At 49.4% G+C, this 13,295-nt stretch overlaps 1 protein-coding gene across 3 annotated transcripts in view; it reads right to left on the reverse strand.

Moving 5' to 3' along the window:
* Positions 1-554: 554 nt before the first annotated feature.
* Dcps (decapping enzyme, scavenger) overlaps positions 555-13,295 on the reverse strand; it is a 45,606-nt gene continuing 32,865 nt past the window's right edge. For all 3 annotated transcript variants that reach the window (XM_036194213.1, XM_036194215.1, XM_036194216.1), the window contains exons 4-6: positions 6,934-7,047; positions 2,655-2,765; positions 555-1,046 (exon numbers count right to left, since the gene is read on the reverse strand). In XM_036194213.1, coding sequence (XP_036050106.1) covers positions 780-1,046; positions 2,655-2,765; positions 6,934-7,047 — 492 coding nt within the window. In that variant the 3' untranslated portion in view covers positions 555-779. The remainder of the gene's footprint in view (positions 1,047-2,654; positions 2,766-6,933; positions 7,048-13,295) is intronic.

A 13,295-nucleotide genomic window follows, 5' to 3' on the forward strand; every position in this document is an offset into this window, starting at 1 on the left:
ACTTTGTTTTGTCTTCCTTCCTAGATAACAAACTCAAGGCCGGGGACATGCCGACCAAGTAACAGAAGCAAAGGCAGGCTTCTGGGGTTTGCATCATCTGCTTCTCGGGAAAACGCTCCCCATTCCAGGCATCAAACCCCAGCCCCCTCATCACACTGATCAACAGCCTTGACGCACACACAGGGTGTGACCTCATTACTGGGGAGGGAAGAAGGAAGTGGCATCTAAAGCCTCCACAGACTATTTCCGGAAAGGTTTTGAATTTGGTTTTTATGGGTGGGAGTAACGTGCCCAAGAGGAGAGTTGGTGAGAGAGGAACACAGCAGTAGAATTGTAGCGAGTGGTGCAGACTCAGGACAAGGTGTCGACAGGTACAGAAAGCATGGGGAGGTGGAGGAAGTCCTTGAACCTTCCAAGAGGCTGTGACTCACTGGCTGTGGTGACACCCTGAAACTTTCCACCCTTCCCAAGCTGTCCCTACCAGCTCTGCCCACTCATCTTCCCTATCACTTGTCTCCCCTCCACCCCCTGCCTCCGCCAGACTACACCATCGGTCCTCACCAATAAAAAAGTACTTTATTCTCCTGTGAGGAATAAAACAGTACAAAATACATCATACACTTGACCTTTGCTGAAAAGGCCAAGAAACTACAAAATACGTTTCAGGAAAATCCCTCAGAGATAAAAAAAACAAAAAAACAAAAAAACAAAAAAAATCCAGCCCACACTACCCCAAGCCCGGCCCACTAGTTCCCCACTCTTCAGGCACTCTCGGCAACTCAGGGTCGCTGGCGTCCTTGTAGGAGCTGAAGCAGGGGGTCATCGGTCCTAAGCGCAAAAGTAAGAGTGCGCTGTTGATAGTGCTTGGGGTCACACTCCAGGTTCTCAATGACTTCAGCTAGCAGGTGTGCCCGCTCCACCCCTGAGCCGGGAGCCTCGAAGCCCAGGGCAGTGAAGTGTACATGCAGGTGATAGTAAGAGGGCAGGTAGTGCAGGTACACACGCAGGCGGTCTCCTGTCACCTGGTAGCGCTTCAGGATGGCTTCCTGGTAAGGAAAGACAGTGGCGAAAGGTCATCATGGTGCCAAGCGGCCAGCATCCCGTCCTCACTGGACCCCTTACATCCTCGCTACAGTTGGCCTGGGAGGGCTTACAAAACCCCCGCCAGCTCTCTGCCCCGCCTGCCTTCGATCCTGGTCTTCTAAGATGCTGAAAAACGTGGAGGCAGCCAAGCTGAGACACCCCCCAATGGAAATGGCTCTCAGTCGGTCACTCCAAGCCTCAGAAAACATGGGCCTCTTTCCTTTGGGAGTCCAGGATGTCCCAGCTCCTAAGTCAGCCCAGAGCCCCGGGACTGGAGACCTGTAGCACCTCTCAATTTTGGAGTAGGCAGAAGGAAGCATCCTCTTGGGATGAGGCTATGTGGAGATGGGGCTGTGCTGAGAAGTTGGTGAAAGGGAAAGGATGCAGGGAGAGATTTCAGGAGGGCTGCAGACCTCAGCAGGGCTCCTTGTTAAAAAAGAAAGCACTTAAGTTGGCTCTGGTTTGGTTCCCTTTCCCACCTCCACCTTACTCAGAGACAGAAAGAGTCCTACCAACCCCAGAGTTCCCACAGAAGAGAAAACCACTTCGGCCTCTGTGGGCTCAGAATTTAACCCCCAATCATACTCTGTCTTTGGTGCTACCAGTGGAGAATCACAGCTGCAGGGTGAATGGCGGGGAGGGAGCTTTCTGGGATAAGCAGAGCTGATGGGCAGGACAAGGCTGCCCAAAACTGCCAGGGCAGGGAAGTGAGACTCAGTTCCTCCCCGAGAGAACACTGCTCTGTGCCACTGGTTGTTTCCAAAGGCTTCTTCTTGAGAGAAACTAGTGGCTCCAAAAAGGAAAAGGCAGCCGGAGAAGGGCACCAGGGGGAGAAGGCAGTTAGGGTGCAGGGGTAAGGGAAGCAGAATCTAGTAAGCACCTCAGTACTGTCCTGAGAGGCAGAGAGCTTCCGGGCTGTTGGCCCTGAGAGGGCAGGTGCCTTGACGCATTCCAGAAAAAAGGCTAAGACTCAGCTTGTACAGTAGCGGTTTCAGAAGGAATCCCACAGATGCTGAGGTCCAGGGACCTCAGAGGTAAAGAACGTGACCTGTTCAAGGCCCTGTGGTGGTTAGGACCACAAACCCAGGCTTCTAGCCATTCTTCTCTCACCCTCCCCTGCCCCGACACCTCCTTTCCCTATCCCATAATGTCCCTGATAAAGTGCCTCTGGAATATTAGGTGCTGCAGAATTAGCTGGCCTTCAGTCTAGGTGAGAAGGTGTGTGCACATATACAAGTCATGTGACCAACAGCCAAGGAACTTGTCCGGCACAAGGTGGTTGTCATGAACAAGACAGGTGACTCTGGGCTGAGAGGGACTCAATCTATGGGGAAGAGGAGCATCCTACGTGAGACCTGCAGACAAAGGCAGGGGAGGGCAAGTCTGGGGCGAGGGAAGCAGGTGAGAGAAGCGCTGGAGTGTCGGGCAGGACCACCCGTGGCCCAACCTAGTGAGTTCTAGGAGCGTTCACGACTGAAATCCAGACGGACTTTGAGAAGAGTGAGGAAAAAGACCCAGGGGACACACTGGAATCTGCTGGAAGCCTGGGTGTTGTGAAGCAACTCACTCACTTGTCCTTCTCGGAGAATGTTCCTCAGTAGTGGCAGGTGCTCTGGAGTGAGGTCCCGAAGTGACTTGATACCCCGGCGATGGCAGATGGCGATCAAGTACAGGTCATCAAGCTATGCAGACACCAAAAGAGAAAGGGGACGGTGCTCGGTTCAGCAGGGAGGCCACCAGCCAGGGCACACCTACCCACAGGCCCATCCAGGAGACCCTACAGCAGGACCAGTGAGCAGGTACTATAGGAGTCTGTCTAACCTGGATGACAAGACCAGCCGAAAAACAGGATTTCTATGTATTCTTCCTGTTAAAACATCTTTAAGATGTAGGTGTTGCTGTGGATATCACTCTGTATAAATAAAATGCTGATTGGCCAGTAGCCAGGCAGGAAATATAGGTGGGACAAGCAGAGAAGAGAATTGTGGGAGGTGGAAGGCTGGGGAGGGGAGACACTGCCAGCCGCCACCATGAGAAGCAACATGTAAAGACACTGGTAAGCCACAAGCCATGTGGCAAAGTATAGACTAACAGAAATGGGTTAATTTAAGATAGAAGAAGTAGATAACAAGCAGCCTGCCACGGCCATACAGTTTATAAGCAATATAAGTTTCTGTGTGTTTACTTGGTTGGGTCTAAGCGACCGTGGGACTGACGGGTAAGAGAGATTTGTCCTGACTGTGGGCCAGGCAGGAAAACTCCAACTACAAGGTGTGGTGATACATGCCTGTAAACCCAGCACTCAAGCAGAAGGACTGAGAGTTTAAGGCCAGTCTGGGCTACACAACAAGACCCTTTCTCAAAAAGTAGAAAAAAGGGGTTGGGGATTTAGATCTGTGGTAGAGTGCTTGCCTAGCAAGCACAAGGCCCTGGGTTTGGTCCTCAGCTCGGGGGGGGGGGGGGGGGGGGGAAAGAAATCAAGAAAGAAAAGGAAGGAAGAAAAAGAAACAAAAACAGAAACAAACGAAAGTTTATCTCTCAAAAAACAAAACCCATCATCTGGGAATGTCTATATACTACTCTACAGAGCTGACAGGGAGAGACAGGCAAGTTTGGAAACAGACAAGCATAAGTCTTTGCCCTGAAGAATTTACAACCTAAGCCATGTCGTTCTACTGTATGAAATAAAGCATGGCAGCTTTTCTCTTTTTGTAGTACTGAGAACAGAACCCAGGGTCTTCTGCATGCCTCTCACAATCTCTCTTAGTGAGCTGCTTCCCTGTGACATAAAGTAACCACACACAAGAGGGAAGAGACTCCAGCTAGCTGGGTGACCCAGAAAGTGCTCCTGGAAAAGGCAGGGGAATGGATCTGGAGAGAACTATGACAGTGAAGACCCAGAGGGAAGCAGCTGAATGTACACAGAGTCAAAGGTGCACACGAGGGTGTGGGGGACACATGGAGGGAAGGAGGCCAGGGGTCTGTTCGCACCAAGCGCCACAGTAACTGTCAGCTCTTTCTCTCTTCCCTATCTCAGTTCACAGAAGGCCCTTCCTGCAGTCCTTCCTGCAATGGTGCCTGGCTGAAAACCTGGAGGTCACAACAGAGCACAGAGCCCGTGTCAACAAGATCTTATGCCAGAGAGCAAATGAACGCTTTCTCCTTCCCAGAAACCCTTCCCACACTCTCCCTGCTCCCCAATCCTTGGCCTTGCTTGGTTATCACAGCCATGTGCCAGGCCAAGGAGTGAAGTCCAGAAAGAATCCAACGGCCGGCCCCTAGTCCTGAGGTCTGACCTGCTAGATTCCTCAAGGAGATTATTTGGAGACCATGAGTCACCCAGCCAAATCCCCAAAAGCCCTAACTTGAGAAATGGGAACGAGAGCATCCATACAATGCCTGGTGTCCAAGTATGTCATTCTATTCGTGGCAGTCATTCTTCCCACAGAGTTCCAAGAATCTGGGCTCTGCCCCTAAGCTGTTGTCAGAGCTATGCTCATTAGGCCTTTCTTTACAAAAGTCCCATCTGGAGTCTTCCTGCATGTCTTGTGTCCAGGTAATGTACTTTCACATTAGTGAGCAGACCAAGGGGAAACCAGGAAACACAAGTGCTTGATTTTGAGCATATATTTTGGCTGTAGGATATATTACTGTCACGGGACACTCAAAATAATAAAGCACTTGTTTTAAATGATATCAGTTAAAAGATCCCAAACACCACACTAAACAGTATCTCTCTGCTCTACTGGCATGGAACGAGGCATGGGGCCTGGTGCTGAGTGTCAGCTCGCAGGTTGGGTGCGAGAAGGAGAAGGAATCATTCTTTGACATTACTCATGATGAGAGGTTTTCTGCAGGCAGCCAGATTCTCCTGGCACAGAGGAATAACCCAAGAAAAGCTAGACAAGAACAGGTGAGGCTTCAGACCAGTACTCCAGAAGGTGGCTCATTGGTCATGCTGGGGAGACTTTTTATAAAGCAGGATGGGGGAAAAAAAATCAAAATAAGTTTTCTGGTCAAGGGAAAGTTTAAGCTGTGTGACATATTTATAGTCACGATATACAAGGATTACTTCTGGAGGCTAAGATGAGGTGACAGTAGTGGTTTCTGAACAAGGGGTTCTGAGGAATGTGGAGTGAGGGAATCTACCCTTCCTTCACAGCCTTTGTATCAGATATATTTTAACCATGGGCATGCAATAACAACAAAAGAATCACAAAAGAACATATAGGCAATCTCTCTCTCTCTCTCTCTCTCTCTCTCTCTCTGTGTGTGTCTCTCTCTCTCTCTCTCTCTCTCTTTCTCTCTAGCTCTCACTCTGTCTCTCTGTCTTTCTATCTCTATCTCTTTCTCTCTGTCTCTCTGTCTGTCTCTCTCTGTCTGTCTTTCTATCTCTTTCTCTCTTTTTTCTCTGTCTGTCTGTCTGTCTCTCTCTCTTCCCTTGAGACAAGGGTTTCTCTGTGTAGCCCTGGCTGACCTGGAACTCACTCTGTAGACCAGGCTGGCTTCGAACTCATGGAGAACCACCTGCCTCTGCCTCCCAAGTGGTGGGATTAAAGGCGTGTGCCACCACTGTCCAACATATAGGCAATCTCTTAATAGAACTTAACAGAACTGTGGTGGCACACAGTCCTCATGAAGGCCGGGGAATCACAAATTTGAGCTTAGCTTGGGCTAGAGATCAAGACAATGTATACACTAAACAAGGCAAGGACTAGGTGGAGCATGACCTAGGAAGGCATAACCTCTAGCAACATGAGACACTTGCTACACATTTGATGAATGGATGAAAGCAAGAACAAATGGATACAACCAGGGCCACCTGTTTGGGGACAACAAACCTACTTCTAAGGCTAGAGACACAGCTCACGGCTAGAGCTCTTGCCTACTGTGTTTGGCATCTTAGGTTTGACTCTCAGCAGAAAGGGAGAGGAGAACAATGTTTCCAGGAGAATGTGGCAAGCGGTTCCAGGAAGGATCCTCCATCTCCTTGATTCTTCCTTTGACCCTTAGAACAAGAGTCAGAAGCTCAGCTATGCCCTGTCTTACTGCTGGGGACGCTGCCAAGTTCTAAAGGAGCGATGAAGTTCACTGCTGTCACAAGTCAAGGAGCTGAGGCACTGAATAAAATACGGCACCATGAACACAACTAAGGAAAGGTTAGGAAGGGCCAGCCTCCACTGTGAAGCCAGGTGTAACACTTAAGGTGGCCCTCCACTGCTCCTGCAGTGAGGAGTTCCAGCCATGTAGCGGGGCCCAGCGCAGAGTCCACAGCCTTCCCTACCTTAAAGAGAACAGGAAATGGGAAGCTCTGCCACTAGGCGGAAAGATGCCTGACAACCCTGGGCCAGATGCTGATGATTTCTGTTCTCTGTGCCACCAGCTCAAGCGCATTCAGGGCTTCTGTAATGGAAGTGTACAAGTCTACCTTGATGTCTCTCTGTGATCCCTAGGCTGTAATCTCCTTGCAGTCACAAGCTCTTTGGTCTTCAGGAGTCCCATGAGGCAGTTCTTCCTGTCCACACCTACTTCCCATGACTAACTAGGCTTTAACCCAGAATTTCCAGGTGCAAGGCTGCCTAAAGGGACACACAGCCTATAGCCATGGAGGCAAACATCCCCCCCATGCTACCTTTTGGCTAAGAGCAGAGTCAGAAAAGGCTTTAAGATGATCCATGGAAGCACAAGTGGTTGCCTAGGACAGCTATGCGCTGTCAGTTGGAGGAGCCCAGGCCATTCCTTACTGGATAACAGTAATCAGCGCTGTAAGGGAGCAAGGCCCCCAAAGGCAGGCCAGCAGCAGGGAGGCAGGAGCTTAGAAGCTGGAGTGCTCCAGCACCTGGTGTTTACCTGTTGCTGGTTCCACTTGAGGTCTGGGATGAGGACAAAGCCATCAGAAGGGTCTGGGTTCTCAAAAACAATCCGGTCAGCTTCAGCCTTCTTGTCAAGAATGTTATACACCCACTGGAAGGAGAGAAAGAAAGGGTTTACAGATTCACTCTAGCTGACTGGGGCCTTCCGAGAACAATGGTCCCACTCTAAAAGGCTACAAACTCAGGATGTGCAATCACTGGCATTGGAAGACACTCCACTTCTACCACAGCTGAATCCTAGCTATCACTGTTACCAGTGATTCAGGTCTCTGCAGCTCAGACGGGGTTGGGCCCTTTAGGTTTCTCCAGGTCAACATAGACAGACACACCCCATCCCTGCCCCTGTACTAACCTGTCCAGTGCCTACCAGAGCAGGGGAGACACTATAGACAAATCAAGGAGGCCAAAAGGACAGCAGTTTCTTTCTGTAATGGCAGCCAGGCACACTGCAGTAAAGCCTTTGGTTCTACAGGCCAGTGAGTGAGAACTGTAACCTGGAGATGCTGGAAATGCTATGTATCAGCAGGCCTCGCTGATGGCCCCCCAAGTCAAAGCAAAACAGAAAGTCACACAGGCACGGGAGGTTTCAATGATACTCTCACGGGATTTCCAGCCCTCTTACTACCTTTTGATTAGCAGCTGACAGTCTTTGGAGGACCCTTCCCTAGTCCTGAATAGACTCCAAGGATGTATAGTTACATCTTAGGGAGTGTGTGTGTGTGTGTGGGGGGGATATTTGTGAGGAAACCAGACTTCAAGGTTAGGCTGAGGGGCTCCCGAGTTCACAGCACTCAAGAGCCCAGGGCCTCTGGTTCACCTCTATTTCCCCAGCTGTGAGAACCCTTTGCACCCAGGGGTGCCCCACATCCAAAAGACACATCTGTGAGTAAATGGGGTGAAATGAACTACTACCCCTTCTTTCTCCGAGACAGAGGACTTCCAGGTTCATGGATAGAGGCAAGGCCTTGAAAATCCTCTTCCCACTCTCAGAGGTGCTGGCATAGGCAGTGTCCCCAAAAGCTAAAAGCAGGGGGCTGGCCTGGGGTCTGTACCCATCTAGTCAGTACCCAGCTGGAATAAGGGCAGAGGGTAGAGGACATCCGCTGGAGATACCTGGGCTTCTGGGGTCCCAACAATTATTCAAGGAGACACTTCAGTTCAGAGGGCTTGCAGACCCTATTAGATTTGCAGGACAGACCAATGTGTCAAAGGGCCTCCCTAGAACAAGCCAGGATGAGCCACTTCCTGGAAGTTGTCTGGAGAACACTTGTAAAGGTACCAGTTTGCACACAGCATATCCTGGATTAGGAACAAACCACATCCAAACATCTATTTTCACAGAGAGATTCTTTATCAAGAGGGAAAGCAAAGTGGCTGATTTCGGACTCAGGCAGAAAACAGCAGCAAATGACCTTGCAGGTGTGTGTATGTGTGTGTGTGTGTGTGTGTGTGTGTGTGTGTGTGTGTGTGTGATTTTTAAGAGGAAAAAAGGGGAGATCTGTGTTAGAATGGGCTAGGATGTGATGGCATGTTTTGATTGGGCATGTTAATTAGGGTAGCCAAAAAGGGAGCTTTTGATTGTTAGACTTCAATACTTTGATAGCTGGACCTTGGTAATCAGCCTTAGGAATGAGTCTGGCAAGACAAAGTGTCCAAATAAGGGAACAGACCTTGGTGGCTAGCTTTAAGGATGTAATCTGTGGTTTACAAGGGAGAAGGAAGGAGGAAGGGCAAGGCTTGCCAGCGCCATGTTTGCCATGCCCAGGCCTGCTAGAGCCCTTCAACTTGGAGATGGCTTCTTCACAAATGCCTGCGGCTGAGGGTCGAGATTCCAGAAGCATTTCCTCTGCCACCAGAGACATCTTTGGGGATGTGCTGCTGGAAGAAAAGGAGCCAGCAAAGCTAACTAAAGCCTCCCAGAAACAGGAAGGAGGGAGACCCCGGCGACTTCTATCATGGAAAGTCCTGGTGCACCTCACAGCTGTCCTCTAGGACTATCCCTTGCCCAGAGGCACACACCTCTCCCACTGGAGAGCAACACATACTGTCACAAAGCACGAATGAGCTCTGGAGCATGACAGCCCGTCCTCAGCTCCACTCTGACTTGCTTCCTTCCACCATGGGCAAACAACTTGAACCCCTCTTACCCAAAACAGTCTCCTAAGGTCTATGCATGAGGCTCGGAGGAAGATTTTAACCAGGACATGCACTTAAAAGCACTATCCCAGAGCCTGCATGAAGAAGGTGCCCAAGACACAGCAACAGTGCGGAGGTGACAATGGGGAAGTTTAATGGAGGAGGCAAAATGAGAAAGGGGTGGTTGGAGGCTGAGTGGCCACAGCAACCTGCTACCATCATCCCCGGTTTGCAGGTGAGGAAGAAGCAGGCATGAGGAAGTTCAGGCAAGCCCATACAATTCCAAGCCTAGGAACCAGGGCACAGCACATCCTGCCTCCTGGGAAAGGCCAGGCCAAGAGCAGGAACCTGCAACCACAGGAAGTGGCATGGCCAGCAGCCCAGAGAAGAAAGGCAGGGAAAGAAGGGAATGAAATTCACACAAAACTCACACCAATTACACAGAGTCAGGAATGGGAGGACTGCCCTTGAAAGCCAGTCCTGGTGGGCAGTTTAGACTCCACGGAGCTGCAGTGTTACACTGACTACAACTTCTACACCCTCTTTCCTCCATGGACCTCTCAAGGGACATATGGTCCCTTTCCATTCCCTCTCCGTTCTCCACTCTGTTCACATATCCTGCTCTCTCCTCTGGCCATGCTTTCCCTCCTGTCTATGCCATCCAGCTGTCTGCACAGCATACTTCTTCCCTGTTCCCCTACACTATGTGTGTGTGGTGATGGCAGCTCCACTCAGAACCCTTTCCAGTGCTGGCAACAGCGGTGGGCACATGGTCAATGGGATGCCTCTGAGTTCTCACAAACCTAACTGGGAGGATGTGTGAGGCACAACTTCCAGACAAGGAAACTGGGGCTCAGGGGTTAAGGAAAATGCCCCACTGCTTTCGGCCAGAAGAGTGAGAATCCAAATACCAGCAGATGCAGAAGCTGAATGTGATGGCTTGCAAATGGACATTTTTAGCCAGATGATCTTGAAGGCTTCTGGTCAGGACACAGCACTGCCATTTCCTGTCTTTTATTGAACCTTTACTGAAGTTAGAAGTACTTCAAACTTGAGGAACCAGACAAAGTCATTTTCTAAGAACCCAGACACTGAAACCAGACAGCCTGGTTTTCTGTCATGCCTCTGAAAAGACCTGTGTGGAGACTGAGGTAATGCATGTAAAATGCCTACATCAGTTCCTGGCATCCTGCACGTGCTCAATAAATCCCAAACTGAACATGCTGTCTTCCACATAAGGTCCCCCCCCCCCCCCCCCCGCCTCCCCAACAGTCAACATCCTGCCCTCGTTAACAAAGGCTCCACTGTCCATTCTTCATTCTAGTAGGACCCAGCGTCACCCCACAGTCCTTCCTCTCTGTAGCACCATTCTGAGCCTTGTAACCCAGCGGGGGCTTCCTCCTGAGTGGCTCCTGTCTCTCCCTGCTTTGGATCCATGCTGGTCTCTAGTCCTCCTCCATTTGCACTTGCTACATTTGGCCACACTATCTAAATCTTTAGAAACATCACAGATATTTAGGGCTTGAAGAATGGCTCAGGAGATAAAGCACCTGCCACATAAGCAAAAGGGCCAACCAGAGTTCATATCCCTAGCATCCACATAAAAAAGCTGCTGGTAGTAATCTGTATCAGTGCTCAGGAGGCGGAGACAGGGGTCCCAAGGGCAAGCTGGCTAGCTAAGCTAACTGAATCTGCACTCTCTCAGTTCAGCAAATAAAGTGGAGAATAATGGAGACCTCTGGCTGCCATAAGCAGCAGACATGTGTACCTGCATCTACATACATGTGCACCCACACAGATGTGAATATCTATATACATATGTACACACACTAGACACCTGTACACATGCCAAAAAAAAAAGAGCATAGATTTTTAAAATATACATGTGGGGCTGTCAAAATGGTTTATAGATAAAGGCATTTATTACCAACCTTGATGGCCTGAGTCTGACCCCCAGAACCCACAAGCTGTCCTCTGACTTCCACCTGTACACTATAGTGCACACATATGTATACACACACATACATAATAAAATAAAAATAAATTAAATGTAAAATATTCATTAAGAAAATAAAATGCACATGCACCAGGTTTAGTCCTTGAAGGGCCAGACAGTGGATAAAAACCAGAATCTCCTGCTGTTATATTTAAGAATGTCCTCCAGTACTTGTAAACTTCTGGCCTCCTGAACACAGTCTACAGACCTCCTCCAGGTCACTCAGGGCCATCCCCACTGAGCCCGTGTAACCTGTGCCCAGTCATACCAATACCAAACCTCTGGACCTGTTCCTTCCTCTGCCTTGTCCATCTTGTCAACTTCTACATGTCTCCTAAAACTCTGGGGAAGGATTCCATCTATGTGACCCCATGTCTACACTGGTCCCTCTCACTGCATCACCACTACACTCACATGCCCCACCGGTGGGCCTGTGTCATTATTACTACTGTCTATCTGCATGTCCATCTTCCCTGAGACTTCAGACACTAGCAAGGGCTTGACAGCTGGAGTCTCCTTAAAGCCCTGCACAGGGCCTAGAGCACAGCAGATACTCAATAATACAAAGACTGCTGCCAGTTACGCTAGAAGTTTGTGTCAATCAGGATTTGGAAGAAAGGAGTTCTGCTGAATGACTTTTGTTTGCAAACTGGGTAATGGTGTACCGTAAGGTAGTTACATGACTCACATCAGCTAGACGAGGGCCTCGTCTCTTGGATCCCAGATACATACAAACAGTCCCACAGAACTTATGTCCCAGAAGGCCCCTCTAGGATCCTAAACACAAGTTATCTACCAATGTAGAGAGACACCTTTCCACCCAGAAGACAAAACAAATGCCAGTACGTTTTTTAAAAAGAAAGGGGTTGGGGGTGTAGCTCAGCTACAGTTTACCTAGTAACCTCCAGTATCACGTAAACCGAGTGTGATGATACACATCTGTGCCCCTAGCATCTGGGGAGTGGGAAAGCAGAGGCAGGAAGATCTGAAGTTCAAGGTCATCTTCTGCTACACAATGAGTCAGAGGCCAGCCTGGGCTGTATGACACCTTGTGTGATAGTTAAATTTTGTTGTTGCTCGTTTTTTGTTTTTCTGAGACAGGGTTTCTCTGTGTAGTCCCGGCTGTCCTGGAACTTGACCTGCCGACCAGGCTGGCCTTGAACTCAGAGATTGCCTGCCTCTGCAGCCTAACTGCTGGGACTAAAGGCGTGCGCCACCACTGCATGATTGTTGGTTTTGTCAACTTGACAAAACCAAAATCATGTGGAAAGAGAAAGTCTCAAAGAGGGCTTGCCTAGATCAGCTTGTGTGCATGCCTGCAGCAGTGGTTCTCAACCTATGGGTCACGATCCCTAAGGTGCTTGATGACCCTTTCACAGGGGTCACACATCAGATATCCTGCATGCCAGATATTTGCATTATGATTCATAACAGTGGCAAAATTCCAGTTATGAAGTAGCAACAGAATGATTTTACGGTTAGGGGTCACCACTACATGAGGAGCTGTATTAAAGGGTTCCAGCATAAGGAAGGTTGAGGACCACTGCTGTAGGGAATCATCTTGATTGATTTAATTGATGTGGGAAGATTCGGTCTGTGGACAGCAACATTCCCTGATTTGGAGCCCTGGACTGTATAAAAGCCGACAAGGTAAGCTGATCACTAAGCGGGCATGTATTCATTCTCTCTGCTCGGATGTGATGCCATCGGGTGTCTCGGCTCCTGACACGGACTTCCCCACAGTGGTGAACTATAATCTGGAATTGTGAGCTAACAGTTCCCACCCCAGGTTGCTTTTTATCAGGATATTTTCATCACAGCCACTGAAATGAAACTAGGGCACCTTGCCTCAAATTTTAGAAAAGAGGAGACAATAAAAGATCTTGAGCCAGTGGAACTGTGAACAAGTGCTGCTGCGGGTGGTCATGACTGGACTTCCCAGTCTCACACACTGGGAAGAGGGTTGTCAGCACATGCTCTCCCAGGGGACCTGCTTTCCTCCGACACTGACAGCCTCCCGCTCCTGATTTCTCTCTGTGACAACTGATAGAACAGCACCCTCAAGCCTGGTGTCCGCCGTTCGTCTGAGGAATGGCTGTGAGCTTCCCACATAAGAATACTCTCTACCATGTACCCCAAGTATGGGAAGAGTAGTAAAATAGGCCCAAAGAAAACATGAGTGAGCGATAATGAGAAGGAACCAGAGA

The sequence above is a fragment of the Onychomys torridus genome, chromosome 7 (assembly GCF_903995425.1).
Source record: "Onychomys torridus chromosome 7, mOncTor1.1, whole genome shotgun sequence".
Classification (NCBI taxonomy): domain Eukaryota; kingdom Metazoa; phylum Chordata; class Mammalia; order Rodentia; family Cricetidae; genus Onychomys; species Onychomys torridus.